At 33.6% G+C, this 21496-nt stretch overlaps 6 protein-coding genes across 7 annotated transcripts; 3 read left to right on the top strand and 3 right to left on the bottom strand.

The window, feature by feature from the left end:
• Positions 1-3970, bottom strand: LOC103577160 (uncharacterized). Its single transcript, XM_008557691.3, has 5 exons — positions 3604-3970; positions 3280-3528; positions 2963-3211; positions 2622-2897; positions 1-2524 (listed from the first exon to the last, which is right to left on the bottom strand). The coding sequence occupies exons 1-5, from the start codon at positions 3828-3830 to the stop codon at positions 2314-2316; spliced, it is 1212 nt and encodes a 403-aa protein (XP_008555913.1). The 5' UTR covers positions 3831-3970; the 3' UTR covers positions 1-2313.
• A 258-nt stretch (positions 3971-4228) lies between these two features.
• On the top strand, positions 4229-7521 carry LOC103577162 (probable pre-mRNA-splicing factor ATP-dependent RNA helicase mog-4). The gene is made up of 2 exons (XM_008557692.2): positions 4229-4524; positions 4749-7521. Exon 2 carries the CDS (start codon positions 4753-4755, stop codon positions 7420-7422), a length of 2670 nt encoding a protein of 889 aa, XP_008555914.1. The 5' UTR covers positions 4229-4524; positions 4749-4752; the 3' UTR covers positions 7423-7521.
• A 79-nt stretch (positions 7522-7600) lies between these two features.
• LOC103577163 (LIM and SH3 domain protein F42H10.3) lies at positions 7601-12427 on the bottom strand. 2 transcript variants are annotated; one of them, XM_008557694.3, is made up of 7 exons: positions 12199-12427; positions 11722-12055; positions 11100-11194; positions 9783-10054; positions 9459-9689; positions 9147-9304; positions 7601-8780 (listed from the first exon to the last, which is right to left on the bottom strand). In XM_008557694.3, exons 2-7 carry the CDS (start codon positions 11788-11790, stop codon positions 8601-8603), a joined length of 1005 nt encoding a protein of 334 aa, XP_008555916.1. In that variant the 5' UTR covers positions 11791-12055; positions 12199-12427; the 3' UTR covers positions 7601-8600. The 2 variants fall into 2 exon arrangements, with proteins under 2 accessions (XP_008555916.1, XP_008555917.1); XM_008557695.2 differs by having other exon boundaries at positions 12343-12427.
• Positions 12428-12487: 60 nt separating this feature from the next.
• LOC103577164 (transmembrane protein 209) lies at positions 12488-15296 on the top strand. Its single transcript, XM_008557698.3, has 5 exons — positions 12488-12919; positions 12991-13116; positions 13594-13901; positions 13981-15005; positions 15076-15296. Exons 1-5 carry the CDS (start codon positions 12873-12875, stop codon positions 15202-15204), a joined length of 1635 nt encoding a protein of 544 aa, XP_008555920.1. The 5' UTR covers positions 12488-12872; the 3' UTR covers positions 15205-15296.
• A 78-nt stretch (positions 15297-15374) lies between these two features.
• Positions 15375-16733, top strand: LOC103577165 (syntaxin-18). The gene is made up of 2 exons (XM_008557699.3): positions 15375-15578; positions 15651-16733. Exon 2 carries the CDS (start codon positions 15673-15675, stop codon positions 16636-16638), a length of 966 nt encoding a protein of 321 aa, XP_008555921.1. The 5' UTR covers positions 15375-15578; positions 15651-15672; the 3' UTR covers positions 16639-16733.
• Positions 16734-17221: 488 nt separating this feature from the next.
• On the bottom strand, positions 17222-21365 carry LOC103577166 (uncharacterized). Its single transcript, XM_008557700.3, has 2 exons — positions 20993-21365; positions 17222-20914 (listed from the first exon to the last, which is right to left on the bottom strand). Exons 1-2 carry the CDS (start codon positions 21189-21191, stop codon positions 17637-17639), a joined length of 3477 nt encoding a protein of 1158 aa, XP_008555922.1. The 5' UTR covers positions 21192-21365; the 3' UTR covers positions 17222-17636.
• Positions 21366-21496: the final 131 nt, after the last annotated feature.

Raw genomic sequence — 21496 nt, 5'->3', positions numbered from 1 at the left:
TTTTTTTTTTTTTTTTTTTTTTTTTTATTAATTAACGTTCTCTGCGTTATATTAATTAACTAGGAGAGTACAGACTGAAAATGAGAAACAAACAAATCAAATTTTTATTCGCGCGGTTTTTTAAATTTAACAATTTATAATTATAATTATTAATAATCGTTATTGTTGTTAATACTAAATATTTCATAATTAAAAATATGAATGTGTTTTTTTTTTAATTTAAATTTAAATCTGATAATTTAAACCGTATTTTTAGGCCACTGAAAACAATTAAATTAATGACAATTTAAATCGCACGAGTTTATTCAAACGATAAATTATTTAATAATAATAAATGACAGGGTCATTGATGATGGTATTTGCAAACCGGAAATGAAATTAAACAAACAAAAAAAATTGTCGTGGCACGATTTTAGCGGGGCCACTTGTAAAGTCAAGTGTTTGGTTATTAATTAAAAACCAACAATTAATTTTAATCGACATGGTCGTTTTACAAATAAAAAAAAACATCTAAAAATAAAAACAAATGGATGAAAAAAAATCCTAAAAAGCGCAAGTTATTTTCAATCAAGCGCGAGCTCGCCTACGAGTGTTGATTTTTAAAAAAATAAATGGAAACGTAATGGATTTAAATGAAATGGAGGCCAATAGTTGAAATAATATTAATCATTAAAATAATTAATTAATAATTATAAATAAATAAATAAATATATAATATGTTTTATACGCCACATGTCATCATTAGATAAACAAGAAAAAAAATTAATTAATCGTCGTGTCTACTATCACATAAATAGTGTATCAGTAGTAAATACCTTACGTCATATTTGGAAAGTCGCACATGTCTTGAAACGTACATGAGCGAGTCGTTTTAACGATCCTGCGACTAATATATAATCTATATAATAATAATATATACATTCTTAAATATATATATATATTTATTATATACGGCTGTAAGTTTTGGGGACATGCGATTGTCAAAGTTATACCAGCTACTAATCGCGAAAAAAATATAACTAACTCTCTTATCAACGTACTGTTAATCGCGTTTGATGTACCCAAGTAGCACACGGCTTTGTGACATCTAAGATACTAATTTTGAGACTGTTTTTTGACCCATTGATAAGGCACCAAAATGGTGACAACAATCAGATATTTATTTCCTCAAAAAAATATCTGCTTACAAGACTTGACACATGTGACGACATAAATTTAATCACAACTATTTCGTGTCGCTAATTTCAAAAGGACATATTTTTATACGCCCTTTTGGTTTTAGTCACTAAGTTTAAAACCAAGGGTGTATAAATTTTTTTTAGCTGCAAATTATATTGTAGACTTATTCTGGAGCTGGAAATTTAGAAAATAAATTTTAAGAGGCAAAACTGTGTATTATTTATGCTAGATGCCCTTTTGGTTTTCAAAATTTTTTTGTCTTTAGCTATAAGTCTGCAAGACGATTGGCAAAAAAAAACTATATGCCCTCAGTGACTAAAGTCAAAAGGGCGTTTAAAAATGTAATGTACCTGAAGATCGGAACGTTTTTCGCGGAACGAAAATGAAAAGTAAAAAATCTACTGGATCTAGATTTCTGAAATATTTTGCACGTCAGCCGAAAATTGTAGGCCACCCAACTACTTAAGGCACCTTCAAACAGTCAAATTACACAAATTTCCTGTGACTTCTAGGACCAACATCTGTATGTCTTATTAATATAAAAAAACTTGGCTTTGAGACAAAAAAAATGAGTTTTGTCCTTTTAGAAGACATCTTAAAGTTGTCTGTGCTGCTTGGGTATTAATGAAAACGTCATGTATTTGTGAATATAAAATGTAACAACAGATAATAAAGATGTGTAAGGTATGAGTAATAACGACGAGAATGTGATGAAAGCGTTTGGCTGTGTTGTAGTGAGATGACGAAGATGATGATGATGAGTTGGGAGATTATTGTTCGGTGGAGGTCAGAAGATTGTTGAATGTATTATTTAAATTTAAATAATTAAGTAAGACATCATAGATATGTTTCTTTTTTTAAACATTTGAAACCCAAACGAATGTCGAGATTGCTTTACTGAATCGCAATTTTATCATATGTATATTTTCAGTAATATATGTGTACTGTAAAATAAATTAATAACGAATCATTAAAATTATCTGTTATTTATTAAAACTCTTGATTTATTGATCATTAAAAAAAATTATAGTTGATACTGATTATTTTTATTACTTTTTCATTATAATTTAATGGAATATTTAAGTGTCTAGTATAAAATATCAATAAATAAAGTTGAGTATAAGTAAAAAAAAATTAAAAAAGCGAACCGTATTTTTTTACACCAGTTCCTTTTTTAAGTTGAACGGGTTTTTTTAGGGATGGAGAAGGACTGGGCTGCTGGTTGCTGGGTTGTCTAGTAGAATAATCTTGCGCCCAATCGAAAAATCCGCATGATTTAGGAGAATCCTTTGAGCATGTGTAAAACTCTTTGCCTTTGTTCGGGCCGTCCTTTTGCACGGTTTGTCTGGTGTGGGAGAAGAAAAAAGGAGTATTAAGTCAAGTGTTGTTGAACTATCGGAAAAAAACATGAATAAAAATAATTAACGTGAATCAATACGTACTTTCGAGCTGGCTGACCACAAATACACCTGACTTGGTTTCCACCCGAGTTCAACGGTCTATTGTATTGATCCGCGGGTCTATTTTGATCATCGCCCCAATCGTCCTCATCCCACTGGCAGTCGAAATTATTCTCAGGTTGTTGAACGGCGGAAGGTTGTTTCCGGGCGGCAACATCAATATCAGCCCATTGAAAAAATCCACAAGTGCTTTCTTGACCTCTGGGGCAGCCGTAGAAGGACCTGCCTTTGTTGGCTCCTTCTTTCTTCACCACAAATCTATTAAAATAATAACAGAGTTCAAATAAATATACAACGCGGCTTAAATATTTTAATTAACTTGCTTTCGAGCTGGTTCTCCACAAACGCAAACTACTTCCTCTCCGCTTTCATTTTTATTTTTTTTAACTGGTTCCTGTGAGGCTCCTCGATCATCGCTGTCATCATCATCATCCCACTGATAATCATTGACGTGATACTCGTCACTGTTTACATTTTCAACCCATTGGAAAAATCCACAAGTGCTTTCTTGACCTCTGGGACAGCCGTAAAAGGACCTGCCTTTATTGGCTCCTTCTTTCTTGACAACAAATCTATAAAAATAACAGAATTTTATTAAATCAATGGAGCCATTGAATTTAATTAATTATTGATAATTTACTGGCGAGCCGGATCTCCACAAACACAAACTACATCCTGTTTTTTATCATTTTTATTTTGTACTGGTTGTTGAGGACATCCTGGATCATCATCATCATCCCATTCAAAATTATCAACGTCATATTCAGCTGATTTTTTTTCAATGTTTACGTTTTCTACCCATTGAAAAAATTTACAAGTACTGTCTTGAGCTTTGGGACAGCCGTAAAAATATCGACCTTTATTGGGTCCATCTTTTTTTACCATAAATCTAAAAAAAAAATAGAGCAAGTATTAAACTTATTAAGTAAACCGTAAAAATATTTAATTAATTTAATTCATATACTTTTGAGCGAGGCCACCACATACACAAAGTACTCCATCACCATCCCATGGGCCTTCATCTTCCTGGGACTGAGACGAGTTTTTGTTTTCCCATTTAAAAAAATTACAATTGCGACCTGGTTCTTTAGCACATGCATAAAATTCACGGCCTTTATTATGACCTTCTTTCCTTACAATTGATTTTTTCGCCGGCTCGTTGCATTTACATTTATAATTATAACTCGGCATTTTTTATTTACAAATTCTCAATCATAACTTTGTCTGCAATATTTGACAGCTGATTCTGCAACTTCTAGATTCCGAATGAGAGGGAAATTCTTATGACTTCTACTCGAATTCGAACCAAAAATAACTTTTTACGAAAAAAAAAGTCGGTAATGTTCATTCTTACCATTTCAGAAGGTAAGCAAATTTATACATAAAATTTGCCTAAAATTGACGACAACTTTTTTTTAGTCAACTTTTGAAGTAAATTTGTATTCTAATTCGGGCATTAAATTTACGTCAAATTCAATAGCAAGTTGCATACAGATTATCGTAAAAAATGGAAAAGTCCGAAGTTGACGAAAATTTGATGAAAAATTAAAGGAAATTTTTGAATATTTTTTAATATTTAGTTCCCGCTCAAATTTTTTATTTTATTTGTAGAGGACACTCGCGCTGTCTCGACATAACCTATTTTTTATTTATTTACTAGAAATATATGAATATATATACCGTATTAACAAAAATAAAATTACGTCGGTCATATTTATAATTAAAAAAAAAAATAGAATTAAAATACAAACAAAAGTTTATTTTTAAAAGTGAAAAAAATTTCATCAATATTTAAAATTATTTTTTGTAAATAACGAAGTCAAAATATCACGGATATTTTAAATATAACAATTAAGTTAACCTATATAAATATATAAAAATATACGTAAGTTTTTTATACTGAAGTTACCTGACGTCTTATAATTTTAAAATTTTTTTAAAACGAAGTAAAAAAAATATTTTTAAAAAAATGCACCTGTAGTTTTTCAAATTTTCTACATGTGCATATCTTTAGTTTTTTTATTTTTTTTGTAGTTGATTTGTTGAGAAAATCCAAAAATTATTAATTGTTTTGTAAAAATAATAAATTGTCAATTAAAATAATTTCAGAAAAATGAGCAAGTACAGAAATAAAAAAGAATCATCTTCTGATGAAAGTGACAAGGAGGAGGAGAGCCGTAAGAAAGACATCAAGGAACGTGATGAGTTTGCAGAACGTCTTCTTCGAAAAGATGAAGCGAAAACGCGTAAAATCGCAATGCCCGCGGGGTCAGCCGCTGAAGCGGCGAAAAGATTGAAGCTGATAGAGACTGATGCTCGGGACAAGCTTCTGCCAAAGCTTAGGGTCGAGTCACGTAGGCAGTACTTGGAGAAACGTAAAGGCGACAAAGTTGCTGAGCTAGAGGCTGACATTATTGATGACGAGTATCTTTTTGATGAGGAATCCCTGACTGAGCGGGAAAAGAGAGACAGAGAACACAAGAAGCAGTTACTTCAACTGGCGATCGGGCATGAGAAAGCTCGTGACCTTGAACGCGTCCAGCGTTACCATATGCCACTGGCTGATAGAAAAGGTGAGAAAAATGACCTGGAACCTGATATTACGGAAAATGAAACGCCGCAGTCAGAGCAAAGCAAGTGGGAGTCCCAGCAGATGAGCTCTGCCGTCTACAAGTTTGGCGCTAAAGACAAAAAACGTAAAGAAGATCATGAATTACTTCTGGAAGACGAAATTGAATTTATCCAGGCGCTTCAGATGCCTGGTTCTGACAAAATTAAAACAGAAGATGAAGAAGGAGCAAGTCGTATCGTCGAGAGCAATAGATTGCAATCTATCGAAGAGACACAAAAGAGTTTGCCTATTTATCCATTCAAGAAGGATCTTATTGAAGCGATTAAAGAACACCAGGTGCTAATTATTGAGGGAGAGACAGGGTCAGGGAAGACGACCCAGATTCCTCAGTATCTACACGAAGCGGGATTTACTAAAGGTGATAAAATGATTGGCTGCACACAGCCGAGACGTGTCGCCGCGATGTCTGTGGCCACGAGAGTCGCTCATGAGATGGCCGTAAAACTCGGGAATGAAGTTGGATATGCCATTAGGTTCGAAGACTGCACATCCCAGCGTACGAAGATTAAATACATGACTGACGGTACGTTACACCGTGAATTTCTGAGCGATCCCAGTCTTGAATCCTACAGCGTGATAATAATCGACGAGGCTCATGAACGTACGCTGCACACTGACATTCTTTTTGGTCTCGTAAAAGATATTGCGCGTCATCGTCCGGATCTAAAGCTTCTTATATCATCAGCAACTCTTGATGCAACGAAATTCAGTGAATTTTTTGACGACGCCCCGATATTCCGTATTCCTGGACGTCGTTACAAAGTTGATATTTATTATACAAAGGCTCCGGAAGCTGACTACGTTGACGCTTGTGTCGTTTCAATTTTACAAATACACGCGACCCAGCCACGAGGTGATATTTTAGTATTTTTCACAGGTCAAGATGACATTGAGACGTGTCAAGAGATGCTGCAGGAAAGGACAATGCGATTGAAAATGAATGAACTGATAATCTTACCAGTCTACGCAAATTTACCTAGTGATATGCAGGTTAAAATATTCCAACCGACACCACCAAATGCACGCAAAGTCGTGCTGGCTACAAATATCGCAGAGACCTCGCTGACAATAGACAATATCATTTATGTTATTGACGTTGGATATGCGAAACAAAATCACTTTAACGCGCGCACGGGAATGGAGAGTTTGATAACAGTTCCCATCAGTAAGGCGTCTGCGAATCAGCGAGCTGGAAGAGCCGGCCGAGTTGCTCCCGGTAAATGTTTCCGTCTGTACACCGCGTGGGCTTATCAGCATGAACTTGAAGACAATACGATACCTGAAATACAGAGAATCAATCTCGGCAACGCTGTACTGACATTGAAAGCTCTGGGTATTGACGACCTGGTTCACTTTGATTTTCTAGATCCGCCTCCACATGAGATACTGGTCCTCGCACTTGAACAATTGTACGCACTCGGAGCCATCAATCATCGAGGACAACTCACTAAACTGGGTCGTAGGATGGCCGAGTTTCCGCTGGATCCGATGATGGCAAAGATGCTGCTTGCGAGCGAGAAGTACAAGTGCTCTGAAGAAATCGCCACGATCGCTGCCATGCTCTCAGTAACTGGAGCAATTTTCTTCCGGCCTAAAGATAAAATTATTTATGCAGACACGGCGAAGAAAAATTTTCACGTACCAGGAGGTGACCATCTGACGCTACTCAACGTCTACAATCAGTGGCAGCAATCAGACTTCAGCACTCACTGGTGCTACGAAAACTTCATTCAGTACAAATCGATGAAAAGAGCGCGCGATGTACGGGAGCAACTTGTAGGACTGATGCAACGCGTCGAAATGGATTTAATTTCCGGGCTCACTGACACTGTCGCCATTAGAAAATCCATCACCGCCGGTTATTTTTATCACGTCGCACGCTTATCCAAGAGCGGTAATTACAAAACAGTTAAACACAATCAAACAGTATCTATTCACCCGAACAGTTCGTTGTTCCAAGAACTTCCCAGGTGGATTGTCTATCACGAACTTGTAGTCACCGCCAAGGAATACATGAGACAAGTAACTGAAATTGAAAGCGCGTGGCTGGCAGAAGTCGCTCCCCATTATTACAAACCAAAAGAACTCGAAGACTCGACGAATAAAAAAATGCCTAAAGTTGCCGGGAGATCTGCACCAGATGGAACATAATTAATTAATTAATTAATTATTAATATTATTTTTGTATTAAAAAATATATAAATACATTTTGTACATATTAATTAGAAAAAAAGTTAATTAAAAAAAATATTTATCGGAAAAAATAATTTATTTGTACATATGGGTACTAATTAAAATAAGAAGAACAATTAAAAGCAACATTTTTTACTATTAGCACAAATAAAATAATAATAATATTAATTACTATTATTATGATTATTGTTATTGAATGAAAATATAATAAGTAGATAGTAAACTTTGATCTACATAATGCACATATTAATATGTATATTATATCGTAATTAAAAGTGATATAATAATCATATTAAATTTTTTTATCAACTCAATTAATCTTAACCCGAATTTTTATCGATAACTATCAGTAATTACAAAAGTTATTTATCATTTGTTTTTATTTAATATTCATCAAAAAATACTTAATTATTTAAATTATAATTTAAAAGGCAAATTAACAACTTAATTAGTTGTTTTTATAAATTTACAAATGGTCTAAATCGCAACATTAATTAATATTGTAATTTATTTAAATTCCTAAGCCTTCTATTAATCAAGAAAATAATAAAATGTGTTAACTGTTATTAAAATCTTGTAATTTTCAACACTTTAATTATTTTAAATTAACATTTAAATATTTCCTTCTAAGCTAATGAGTAATTTACATACTCATGGCATTTATATTCAACAAAAAATTATTATTTTTTAAACTCAAAATATTTATCATTTTTTTAAATTAACTTTTAATATTTAATGGATTGTCTAAACAATTGGAAGATCACGGAATGATTTTATTTAATATATATATATATGTATATAAATATAAATGCTATCGGAAAGTTATAAAAGGCACTGTTCCATAATTAGCTATAAACTATTAATTAATAATCTCCTGAATCCTACGTCAATATTACGCAATAACAAAGTGTACACTTTATAAGAAAATATATGTGGTCCCTTGATATAATGACAATTATTTCCTCTTCTTTATAATTTTTTTTCTAATTATGTTTGTCTCTCCCTCTCATATTAAGTCCACATTAATAATATTAATCAGCGTAAATAAAATATTAGTAATGTAGACAACTGTATAAATAAAATCGTGAATGTAAATTGTTTGATAATATATATATATATTATTTAATAATAATATATTAAATATGGGCTGGTTCAACATAATTAGCTGGCAACATTCCGTGACGTCCGGTTCGTTGTACAAGACCCGTCATCCAGCCCTCGTCGATTGCCGTACAGTTGAGAATAAGGTCGCCGTCGCAGAAGCTCACTTCGTCTACATCTTGCGCCTCGTAATCATATAACGCGCGGTAGACTCTCTGGTTTTTTATTTTTAAATAAAAAAATAAAAACGAAACAAAAATAAATAAATTAAAAAAAAAAAAAACTGATAAAGTAAAAAAACCTAATACCCGATCGAGGAATTAGCACCCGATCACTGAACTAATACCCGATCAGGGACCTAGTACTTGTTCAGAGAACTAGTACCTGATCAGAGACCCAATACTCGATCAGAGAATTAGTACTCGATCACTTCATGTATTTACTAAGTATAGATATACAAATATATGAGTGATGCTGTACTAGTTCCCTAATCGCGTACTGAGCCTCTTACCTTATTTGAATAATTTAATAATAAAAATAAAATAATAAATTTAAATATAAAAATAAAAATAAAAATGTACCAGAGTATTGGCTTGTACCGGAGGCGGGTGCGGCTGTTGCTGTTGTGGAACATGATTATTATTATTATTATTAATACCAGGCGTTAAAGATCCGTAATACTCATTGACTGGATCGATGTCAGCAACAGATCCTATTTTTCTTGCCGGTGGATTTGTTACTGCACAATAAATAAATAAATATAAATATCATAACAAAATTACCCAATAGATTTAAATAAGCACATTCTTGCAATATCAAGTATCAATAAAAATACATAAATAAAACAACAAAGCCGTGGACATAAAAAGACAACTAAGCGAGACAAAACATACCTGCGCCCTTATCACTTGTATAGATAACAGTAGTGGCTGCTTGTCTAGCTGAGTATGGACTGGGTCTAGCCTCAGTTATGGGATCATAGTCAGCTATTTTTCCTGGCATTTTATTAACAGGACTTACTGTTCTCACCGGCATTGCAGTATTAGCATTAGCGTTAGCGTTAACGTTAGCATTAATAACACTGCTCGCAGGTGCTATTGAACCGTCTGTATATTCTACGTACTCTAAAACACATATGGCGACACAATGACAATAACAGACACACATCACCATCACCACCAACGATTATAACAATGTAAAATTTATTTATCTGTTACCTATTTGTTCGTCATTCTCTCCCGTCATCGTTCTCTTTTGCTCCATAATCGCTTTCTTCTGCAACTCCCCGTGATACGCAACATTTGATATTATTTTACTATTCTGTTTAATCCTTAGTGTCTCTGGATCATCAGCTACTTGTGTAAATTTACCCTTAGCTTTTTCAAATTCAGCATGATACTTAACATTACTCTGTATCTTTGTATTCTCGGCAATACGTTTTAGTTCCGGTGTTTCGGCCATCGTTGTGGCTTTTGCTTTTGGTATGTGCCTGTTAAAAAATTTATATTTTATTAAATAATATGACCCGGAAGTCAGATGACAATTAACAGTTGGATTTTTTTTTAAACAATTGCAAAAAAGAAAGTATAAATATGCATATGTAGAATTTAAAAAACTATAAGTGGAATATTTTGAAATTTTATTAGATTCCAGCTAATTTGAGATCCTGAAGTATGAATTTATATGTAGCGAATATGAGAAAATTTATAAATTTAAAATAATGAAATTGAAAAAAAAGCGCGTACTGTTTCAAATATTTAAATACACATTCTTTAATTTTTACTCTACCCAACTAACACACTTGGCTTTGTGACTAAAATGACAAAACAATCAGAAACTATGTCACCGAAAAAATATCTGCTTAAAAGGCTTGACATAAGTGACGACAAAAAATAAATTACAAATAATTGTCAAATAAGTTATTTAGACGATTTTTCAGTTAAAATTTCTTTAAGAAGGGAAAAAACTTCTAGAACCATCATCTCTATGTCTCATTCATTTAAGAAAACATGGCTTTGAGACAAAATTTTTCTTGTCCTTTTAAAAGACATCTTAAAGTTTTCTATGTGCCTGAGTAATTAAATTTTATTTATTTATTAAAAAATTTTTTTAATTTTCAATTGTCAGCTACATTCATTCCTAAAGTTAGGAGACAATCTCCCAATTTTTTTTCAACAAATCATTTAAATTACAAAATAAAAAAAAAAAACCAAAAATATGCACATGTAGAAAATTAAAAGAACTACAGGTGGAATTTTTTAAATATTTTTTGTTGTAATATCTTTCTAATCGAATCCAAAAATTATAATAGAAAAAAAAAATTAATGTAACGACACTTTCACAGAGAAGCATTAAATACTTAAAATAATCATCTCCCTCGGCGTTCGTTTAAAATATATATAAAAATACATATTTGTTTTACTTTACGTCCACGTGATAAAATCAATGACCATCTTCCGTCATCGATTAAATAACACGACGATATTTATTTATTTACTCGATAATCAAATTATCAAATTATTGTAAATACTTACGCTTCACAGTACGGTTGTTTATTAAAACCCTTATAAGTTCTCATATTGAGGGTCATGCTGCATCCTTGGCACTTGAAACACTGCTTGTGCCATATCTGAAGATAAATATGTCAATCAGTATTTAGGTTTTATTATCTCAAATAAAATAAAATGATTATACTAGATGATCAATAGCCCGCAGCAATTATAATAATTAACTAATCATATTACTGAAAATAAAAGTTATCCTCATCCTCATGGTAATAAATTAATCGTAATTCTCTTTCATTTAATTAATTCATGACATCATTTAAACGTGGCCGTGAGAGAGCTAGAGTACATTGGGAACGTCAAACAAAGAATATTACATTCACTACCCCTCTCTTTTAATATCCATGTCCTTTTTTATTTAATTTTTAAAAAATAAAAATTCTCACGCAAATTAAACGTTTCCATTTAACGTCATCGTTAAAAATAAAAAATAAAAAAAAATCTCAAGACCGAGTCTAAGACGTCAAATAAAAAGGTTAACTCGATGTACCGGTAGTTAATTAATTAAACACCAGCAGGATCCAGATGGAAACATCAAATAAACCCGCCAGTGATTGATCTTAAAAATAAAATTAAAAAAAAAAATACTAACCTTATCAAGACATTTAAGCTCCTCGATAGGATATACCGTTTTTTCACACCGGGCACAACTCTTGTTCATTATTATAATTTAAAAAAAAAACTCGTATCGTTAAATTATTTTTTTACTGCAGATTTTCGGCGACTGTATATTTTATTTAAATACAATAAATATGAAGTAAGTAGTTGCTGGTGTTCTGAAGAATATAACGTTTTTTTTACGTGGGTCTACGGTGCCAGCTTGCAGTTTTTCGTTGATGCGTCACACACATTTAGAACCATACCAACCCATCCAATACTTGAGGATACAATTCACAAATGACGCAAACCCATACACCAGCTCTCAACTATCGATGTTCAAAATAATTATTATTTTTAAATATTATTATCTATGTACTTGTTTGCACGAGTATTAATATATTAAATGTATGACGGATTTTAATAAATATAAATAAAATATATGCAGCTGATTATTGTACACTTGTATCACCTAGAATGTGAACCAGTCAATGAGTGTGTGTTTGTGTTGAATGGGTATATATATGTATGTATATATATATGATGCTGAGTAAAAGTATACTACTACAATTAACGTTTTAATTCCGTAATATTCGTTGACGAAACAAAATAATACTTTGTCCTCTTTCTATTCCTTTATATTCTTGTACTTCTTCTACTTGCTACTACTTATGTTACTATTACTTATATATTCTTATTCATTTATTAGACTATACATATTTTTATACATTTTTCATCTGCTAAGCGTCAGATTATCACTACGTCAATCATTTTCCTGATAATTATTTAATTTGAATAAAAAACCGGGAAAAAAATTTTATTTGACAGCTAAAATTAAATTTGAATTTTTGAAAGTGAAGTTTATTATTTAATTGCGTAAATAAATTAATTTATCAGGAAAAAATAATAATTATTTGTATTTTGAATCACGTAGTGAAAAAATAGCGGCATTTGGTAGTTTGCTCTTGTTCATGATTTGATTCAGGTCACCCGGAATTTTGTTGGTTATATTATTTCTCTTGTTATTTTAATTTTTGTTAAATAAAATAATTTGAATGAAAAACAATTAGAAGAATTAGATAATTAATTACTCATGACAGGTTACAATTAATTAATTTATTTGAGCTGTAATTTCAAAAATAAATAATGAGCGATTTTTATTCACCTATGAGATGTATTTCGCCGAACGCAAGGTATTAATTATTGTTTTTTATTTAATAATTAATAGCGATTGTTATTTATTTATTTTGTTTTTAAATTTAAGAATGCTGGCGCCAAAGCCACAGGTACAACAAACTTTGGATCTGAGACAAGCACAATCACGAGTCAAAAATAGTATCACATGGTTTTTGATAAATGGAGCACTACTAAGTATTTTGTTATTTGATTTGTAAGTTTTACTTTTTAAAATTATCCTGTTTGATAATTAAAAGCGTTCTTAGATAATGCCCCACATTTTTTTAAATATTCATTGACTGAACTGTCACGATCATCTTAAAATTTTAACAATTAATTTTAAAAAATTTTAAGTATTAACTTAAACGAAACTTATTAAATAAATTTCAGTAGAATCTTCATGTCAATATAATTCAAATTTTCAAATTTAGTAGGCTTAGATTTATTTACCACATTTCATTTGACTCCTAATTGATAACAATTGTATGTAATTTTTTTAAAACCTAATCAGCGACAATCACAACTATTTTGTCCTTTTGTAAATTAATTTTTCAATTTTATTTTGAATAATTAATCAAATTTGAATATGATTATGACAGTTGTCATTTAATATTTTAAAAAAGTGGCTATTGTCTGGGAATGTCTTTAATTTAGAGTGATTAATGTTAACTAATTAATTTTTATTGATTAGATTGTATGTTGATGCGACGTACAAACAATTTATGTGGATTGAATGGGTTCTAGTATTAATATTTGGACTTAATGCTTTGTATCATATCGTAAGTTATGTAGTAGGAACATTCAATATGCGGCCAGTAGTTCTGAACCCTGAGCAAAAAAAATTATTAGGAATAACTAATGATGAGACATTATTTAAATCAACTCCACTGACGAGCGAAATCAAATCATGTTTACCAGAGCCGATTTCGCCGATAATAAATATGACGACGCCGTTAAATTTGAGCAGAAGATCGTTGGGTGCTGGATTAAATGAAACCAGTGAATATTTTTTAACTCAAGTTTATCAATAATTATTATTTACTTATTATTAGTTTTTTATAATAATGGTTTATTGCAGAAACTTATTCAAGTCCGTTTTACTGTGGACCGGGAAAGTATTCCAGCTCACCAGCGTCTCCGAAGAGTTTGAATAACACGTCGACGAATAATTCTTTGAGTAGATCATTGAATACATCAATGAACGGAAGCTTAACCGGCGAGGGACTGATTCAAGATGAAACTGAATTGCAGAATTATTTAAAAGACGTAACGGAACGCGAACGTAAGACCACACACTCGACAGCAGTCGATCAGCCGTCAAATTTACTGAGTTCATTTTGGTCACACCCGGCAATGCGTAATCCTGGTGAAATATCGCCGTTATTACGACGATGTACTTATCAGTTAGCGCCTACGATTGATAAAACAAAATCATCAAGTCCAGGAAATGAAGAAGGAACATCACCACGCGGTTACTACGGAGCACCTGACGTCTGGCGTAAATACAGAATTGACAGCCACAAAGTGAACCAATGGACTGCTAATTTACGCATGTGGATAAGTAAAACTGTTGTCGAACGTGTTATGATTGAAATAGATAACGTCAACGCGGCGTTGATTCGCCACGGGCTGAGTGACTCCCAGTTAGGACACGTGGGATTAGACCGTCTGCGCAAACTGGCTCAGGCTCAGAATATCGTGATAGGAATCCCGACTCTGCCAACTCTGGTACCCTTTCTCGAGATATCAAACAATCAAGACTACCTAGTTAAAAGAATCAAGGAACTGTCCAAAGGCGGGTCTATGAGCGAGTTCAAGTGGTGCAGCGGCGGATCTTACAACGGAAAGCCCTGGGACACTAGCTTACCAACAGACACAGCCATCATCATGCATCTTGTCTCTTCCTACATGGACACCCAGCTAGAAGCTCCTCTAGACCAACCAGATGCCCGGACATTTACTTCCAGGTACATGGCCAAAAGTGGGTCCGAGTTACCGAGAAACAAAGGCCCCATTATTGTCTGCCAATCCGTTAACCCTCCGCATTACTGTCTGGCTCTCAGTGGCGATTCTTTGCCAGCAGATTACGAAGAAATACCTCGGGTAATTATTATAATTTTATTATTATTTACTATTATTAATTAATATCTAATAATTTCTTGATAATTAACAGGGTCGTAATAACATGTTCCATACTTTGTTACTCTTCCTCTACATTATTAAGACACGTGACCATGGAATGCTGGGCAGAGTTAATTTAGGAATGTCTGGAATAAATATTCTTTGGGTTATCGATGATTAATAAATAATAAGTACTGTAAATTATTTAGTATAAATTAAATAATTATTTTGTAATGTAATTTATCATACATTTTTTGTGATTTTTGTAAAATAAAATATTTTGTGATTTAAAATTATTTTTTTAAATTTAAATAACGCGCCAGTTTTCATTTTACTTCCTGGTATTGCAATATCTCGTTTTGTTACTTCTTGTTTACGTAGGCTACATATTGTTGGCTTTAAATAAAAAAAAAAAACGGAAACGTCATAAATAAAATAGATTCTATGGTTGAAATAGAATGAATTGATAATTAAATTGGGAAAGTAGAAAAAAATAGGTAGAGATAAATTTAATTGCGAGAGTAATTAATCATAAGTTGCAACCTAACCTGAAAGGTGAGCTACAGAATGAAGTTGGTAAATAAAATAATTATGTACTGATTATTTATTTATTTAAAAATATTCTAGATAATTGGAATGAATTAGAAAAATGGACGTGAGCACGTTATTCCGAGCTAGTGTTAAAAGCGTGAGCATACGTCAAAAGGCGTTGGACAGCGATGACAAATCAAAATCACCACCTAGGAAATTACGTCATGAGTCAAATTTTTATAAAAAATCTCTGGCGGTAACGACACAGATAACGAGACTAAAAGAGTTTTTGCTAGAAAATAGACCAGCTTATTTGAATTTTTCTGGACATTTGATTAGCCAGGCGCGGATGACTGACGCTGAGCGCGATCAGATTGACAGTGGAGCCCAGGAAATAATCAGCAAATGCTCGCAGTTGATAAAAGAGCTGAGACGGGATGTTGCGGATCAAAATATTGGACAGCAGTATCATGAGCATCAAGAAATAATGATATATTTAATTGAGGAATACTTGAATAATGTTTGCAAAATTTACTCCGAGCAAAAAGCAATCCGGGTTAAGAAACAGTTGGAACTTAAATCTATGTCTAAATTGGAGCTGAATGTTAAAGCAGTCGAGGAGAGTTCAAGTATTTTATCACAAAAGTCTGGTTTGAACTCGACTGAAGAAAAAAAAAGTTCATCAGCAAACTCGAGTCCGCTGAAGGTCCAGGAGATGAATGGAGACGTCAACTCGCTGGCTTATGAAGAAGAATTGTCGACGGAGGACGTCCAGATGTTTGAAGCCGAAAACGAACAGCTTTACAATGAACTGAATACTATTACTGAGGAAGTAAAACAGATTGAGAGCAAAGTCGTTCACATTGCCGAGCTCCAAGAAGTATTCACTGAAAAAGTCCTGGCGCAGGATCGCGATCTAGACAAACTGGTATCTACCGTCGTCGGGTCTACTGAGAATGTAAAAGAAGCCAATGAGCAGATACGTCAAGCTATTCAACGCAATGCTGGACTTCGTGTTTGGATTCTTTTCTTCCTGCTCGTCATGTCCTTTTCCCTTCTCTTCCTCGATTGGTACAATCCTTAGATTTTATTATTTGCTTAAAAATTCCGTTGTACTCTTGCTTCAATATCAATATTAAAATATTAATGTCTTTAAATAATGTATATGTTTTTTACTATAAAATAATCATACTGAAGTTAGCTGACGTCTAATAATTCATTTTAAAACGATAAATTGTAAAAAAAATAGTATATTACATACCGAGGGAGTTCCCACAAACAGGGACAAAAATTTAAACTTTCAGGTGCAGATCTGATGAAGCATTGTATACACACTTGGATTGAAATGTTCTACTTTTCACCCTAGGTATGTAATAGTATAATTTCCCGTAAGAGAAAAGATTTTCTTCCCTCTATACAGGACAGGAATTTAAACTTTTGGTGTAGGTATGGTGAAATATACTATTAAAAAATTGCACTTATAGTTTTTAAAATTTTCTACATGTGCATATTTTAAGTTTTTTAAATTAAACTGCTAAAAAAAATCCGAAAATTGTTAATTGTCAACTTCAGGATCATAAACAAAGGTTCAATAAATCAGATCCATGATTTGCCAAAATATGCCAATATATTTTAATTATCACCAGAACAATTGTACATAATATATAATAACTACGGCTTATGAAAAAATGAAGATTTGTATCGAATAAACGTACTTGTTTTATTATTATTATCATCATCATCATCACTATTTTTTTACACATTAAATGTTCATGTACCGAAATTCTAGTAATTGTTCATTAATATTATTTATTATCATTAATTATTATAATTATTTCAGTTGCTTATGTCCTCCACACTCTTCTCTACAACAGTACAGGTAAAATTTTAAAATTGATTTACAGAGAAGATTAAAAATAAAGAAGAAATTAATAGTAATTATGATTTACAAAATTCATTGTGAGGATTTTTATTTTTTTTTTCATTATTTTAAATAACATAAAATATAAACCTCTGGGGAAACGTATTAAAAAAAGATAATTATAATAAAAATATATGATTAAATGGACCTTTTGATGACTTTTATGATGGCTCTGATGTTTTTTTGTGCTTACAACGTTCTTCTATCCCTGGTACGGTCGCTCCCTCGACGATGCATTGGACGACCCAGGTTGTTGTCACTAGTGGAATTTCATAGGACAGAGCTTTTTTCTCTACCCAAGCTGGACAATTTTGATTTGTCACGACGACAGTCGCGTCAAAGAATTCGTCCTCGGGACTGTCAATAAATGCAACGACACCACCGGCGTTTTCAATAACGCGCTTCCAAAGATTAACAGATGACTCCGCTACTGATATCTTTGGTATCACGACTTTCAGATGCTCAAAGGGTTTGTTTCCGGGACGCTCGTGGTTCTTGACGTAGTTCTCTAGTCGAAGACTGTAACCGGCTGGCAGCTCTGAACCCTCGGGACTGCCAAGTTTGTTGTTGATGCAAGACGTGATGATCCATTGATGATTGTAAGGTAAGATACCAACAGACAGGCACAGTAAGCTGGTTGCTGTGATATTTGGAACGTTGGTGATAAGTTTGGTCTTTGAATATTCTGCTGGTGGGATTTCGTCGAATGTATTATAGACACGACCACCACCAGCGGTTATTTGCTCGACCAGTCGTTCACGTAGGAATGGAATGCTTGACCACTCGACCTCGTAGTCGGTTCCTTCTTCAGAGCAATCGCTGGGCACAGGCTTGGCTTGTTTGATAGCATCTAGACACTCCAGTGGCGCGCAAGTTAGTATAAAATTAAATCTTTTGAATAAAGTTGAACCGGGTTCAGGTATCGGGCCGAATTTCTTTATTGTCTCCTCATCGTCGGCTTTCTTCTTGCTCTTTCCTTTGCCTTTTATCCTACTGGACGGTCCTTTGGAGGTGGACGCGCTTGATATGCCAGCAATCTCTGGGTTAACGTCACCCAGTTCGGTGACAACTTCGGGCTTAGTGTCGGAATCTGAAGTGTCATAATTTTTTTTAGCATTTGATTGATTCGAAGCTGCCGATTTACCGCTACCACTTGTTCCCTGTGATTGGGCTTGCGAAGCCCGTGAAGCCGATGGGCTGGTGGTACTTTTGTGTCTTCGTGAACCCTCGATTACATTATCCAATGTTATTTTTTCAAAGTGCGGTGTTGATGGTACCTCAGCACTAGCTATCTCAGATTCTTTAAACTTTTTAAAATGATCTGGTGTCAAAAATATATCTTTTATAGTAAGCCGTAAATTTTTTTTTTCTTCTGTTTCTAGATGATACCAAACTTCATCACCATCTTTTTCAACTTCATTAATAACAGCAGATGATTCATAACTATCTTTTTCATTTATTTCTACACAGACAATATCATTTGGTGATAATGTATCATTAATCACATAAACAAAAGCTTCAGAGACTAATTTACTTTTGTCATCAAAGAAATTAACTTTAAATTTTGTTTTATTTTTACTGACAACAACTGCCGGATAATAAGTACCGTCAGACCATTTAGCAAAACATAATTTACCAACACGACTATCAGCGCTTTCATCAACAACTGGTGTTTGATTTCTCAAAGTACTCGCAGCTCTGCTACTAGCTCTGCTAGGTGTTGAAACAGCTGGTTGTGCTTTATCTTTTTCTTTTTCCTTCTCTTTCATACTTTTGAATTCTTCTTGAAGACTGATTGCTGCTTCTGCAGATGCTTTAGTAGCTCCATTAGTTCGTGAACGAGTGCTGCGTGTTTTAGTTCTCTTAGTAACTTTGCCTTTCTTACTGGTCTTGGGAGTTGACGGAATAGCTTTCGACTCCGGAGTTGAAGATGCCATTCTGGTTAACGGGCCATCGATATGTTCATTGGTGCTGCCATTGTGTGCTGATAAATCAGCGGTAGCTATTTCATTATTTAGGTGATCAATAATATTTGTTGTTATCAAATTGACATTACGCCATCCATGCTTTATGTATTCAGGACTTTCATCAATAGCATTCATATCATGAGGCTTTTTTGCGTGTTTAGCAAAACCACGAGGTAAAGAAAACGGGTTGTCTTTTGTTGAAGACTTTGTGGAAGATCCGCTTGAAGACTTGACTGATGAAGCGCATGAGGAAGAGCTTGATGTGCTTACTGTTGAAACAATGGAGTGACGGCTAGGTGGCAAGGAATAAGGCAATGGATGCGGATTGCTGGATACCGAAGACGGTGATGATATTTCTTTATTGTCAGATGCTGATACATCAGCCAGAATTGATGTGTCACTATTCATACGACTGGACGGTGAATGAAGATCAGGATAATTTTCACAGTAAACTGCCGTAACTTCTTTCCCAACGCATTCCTTTGAATTCTGACTGTCAACATGCAGCAAACATTTGACTTTCATGACAATTGTGAATTCTCGTTCAACTGGTACGGTTTTAATCTTAGACTTGTTGTCTTCGATTGACGAATCAGCTTCATTGTCACTGGGTAACGTCACGACAATCGGAACACTGTTATCTTTGACGACAATATTTATTTTTCCTGATTCGTCGCTCAAGTCTGATTGCATACTCGCAGTGCGATCACTTTCAGAGCTTTTAGAAGAGTTATTACCATTTGTTATTTTATTTTTATTACGAGTATTATTGACGATCGTATTAGAATCAGAAGCTTGTGAGCCCTCATCTTCTTGGGAAGAATCCAAAACAATTTTTTCACCATCTTCATCAAGTTCCACAACTTCTTTGGGCTTTGGCGGCGGAGCTAAAGCTTTGTCAAAAATAACTTCTATACTCTGTCGTGATTTTTTAGAAGCATCACCAGTTACACTGGACTTGACCACCAGCTCATCGGGTACTGTGTCTTGTGCCTCGTCCTTCTCGGCCTTATCCTCCAGCACGTTCTCCAAAGCCTGGGACAGCTCCGAAAGTGACTCACCCTCCACTTTATCATTAGCCAGAGTATCTTTGACCCCATCAATAGCCTTCACCGTATTTTCATTAGCATCTGCGACTTTATCTTTACTTTTATCATCCTGAGAGTGCTCAGTAGAGTTTGCCTCACTGCCAAAAGAACTTTTAACCGGCTCAATAACATCAGTGTCAATTTTCTGTATTTTCGACGCCGGCTCCTCTGATCCATTTCTTTTGGCCATCGGTCTTTTTAACGGCGAAACTCTTTCATCCGGAGGAGTTCCCTCTATAATTTCATCTTCTTCCATCCGCTCCATTAGCTCGTCTTTATTTTTATTATCTTTATCATCGTCATTTATATTCCTCTGTAAACTTGAATCTTCAACAGCTCCACCATCTTGAACAGCATCATGCTCCCGCGCTTTTGCCAGTAACTCTGCACACAACTCATCAAATAAATATACAATTCATAATTATTATTACTATTACAAAAAAATAAATAAATAATACATACCCTCATTATCTTTATTTTTTTTACTATCAATTTCCTGCAACGAGGAATCAAAATCTGCTAATGTAAAACTTTGGCTATCATTGGGAATTGTTGAATCAGCAGTAGACGCGTTTGCGAGCACATTTTCATCAACAGCAATATTACCCAATGATTTATCATCACCAGATGTTTCCATTAAATTTTTAACACTTTCCGACATTATTATTATTTATTATTTTGTTTTATTCAAATAATTAATAATAAAAACTTTGTTATTTATATATAAATTCACTTTTATTGGTTAATAATGTTTTTTCTCCCGGGTAAACCTGCATAGAAGTAACTTTTTTTTTTCCTGCTTGCCGTCTACTTACAAAGACACCAATAAAAGATAACCTTTTATTATCTATACATTTTTTTTTCGACAACGCCCCGTAGTTTAAAAATCCAAACTATCGCGCGGCCGCGGCAACCGAGCTGTCACTTTTATCAACTGACAGTTCATAAAATTTAAAGATTATCAAC

The sequence above is a fragment of the Microplitis demolitor genome, chromosome 5 (genome assembly GCF_026212275.2).
Source record: "Microplitis demolitor isolate Queensland-Clemson2020A chromosome 5, iyMicDemo2.1a, whole genome shotgun sequence".
Taxonomy (NCBI): domain Eukaryota; kingdom Metazoa; phylum Arthropoda; class Insecta; order Hymenoptera; family Braconidae; genus Microplitis; species Microplitis demolitor.
Note: the sequence above shows the minus strand (reverse complement) of the source record. Positions and strands in the feature narration are given on the sequence as shown.

Coding starts and splice junctions, on each gene's coding strand:
- LOC103577164 (XM_008557698.3), top strand. CDS start 12,873: ATGAGCGATTTTTATTCACCTATGAGATGTATTTCGCCGAACGCAAG. Junction 13,117..13,593: donor AGTATTTTGTTATTTGATTT/GTAAGTTTTACT, acceptor TTTATTGATTAG/ATTGTATGTTGATGCGACGT. Junction 13,902..13,980: donor TGCTGGATTAAATGAAACCA/GTGAATATTTTT, acceptor GGTTTATTGCAG/AAACTTATTCAAGTCCGTTT.
- LOC103577162 (XM_008557692.2), top strand. CDS start 4,753: ATGAGCAAGTACAGAAATAAAAAAGAATCATCTTCTGATGAAAGTGAC.
- LOC103577166 (XM_008557700.3), bottom strand. CDS start 21,191: ATGTCGGAAAGTGTTAAAAATTTAATGGAAACATCTGGTGATGATAAA. Junction 20,915..20,992: donor AAAAAATAAAGATAATGAGG/GTATGTATTATT, acceptor AGTTGTGTGCAG/AGTTACTGGCAAAAGCGCGG.
- LOC103577165 (XM_008557699.3), top strand. CDS start 15,673: ATGGACGTGAGCACGTTATTCCGAGCTAGTGTTAAAAGCGTGAGCATA.
- LOC103577163 (XM_008557694.3), bottom strand. CDS start 11,790: ATGAACAAGAGTTGTGCCCGGTGTGAAAAAACGGTATATCCTATCGAG. Junction 9,690..9,782: donor AGAGAATGACGAACAAATAG/GTAACAGATAAA, acceptor TATGTGTTTTAG/AGTACGTAGAATATACAGAC. Junction 8,781..9,146: donor CGGTACAAGCCAATACTCTG/GTACATTTTTAT, acceptor ATAAAAAACCAG/AGAGTCTACCGCGCGTTATA.
- LOC103577160 (XM_008557691.3), bottom strand. CDS start 3,830: ATGCCGAGTTATAATTATAAATGTAAATGCAACGAGCCGGCGAAAAAA. Junction 3,529..3,603: donor TGTGGTGGCCTCGCTCAAAA/GTATATGAATTA, acceptor TTTTTTTTTTAG/ATTTATGGTAAAAAAAGATG. Junction 3,212..3,279: donor TGTGGAGATCCGGCTCGCCA/GTAAATTATCAA, acceptor TTATTTTTATAG/ATTTGTTGTCAAGAAAGAAG.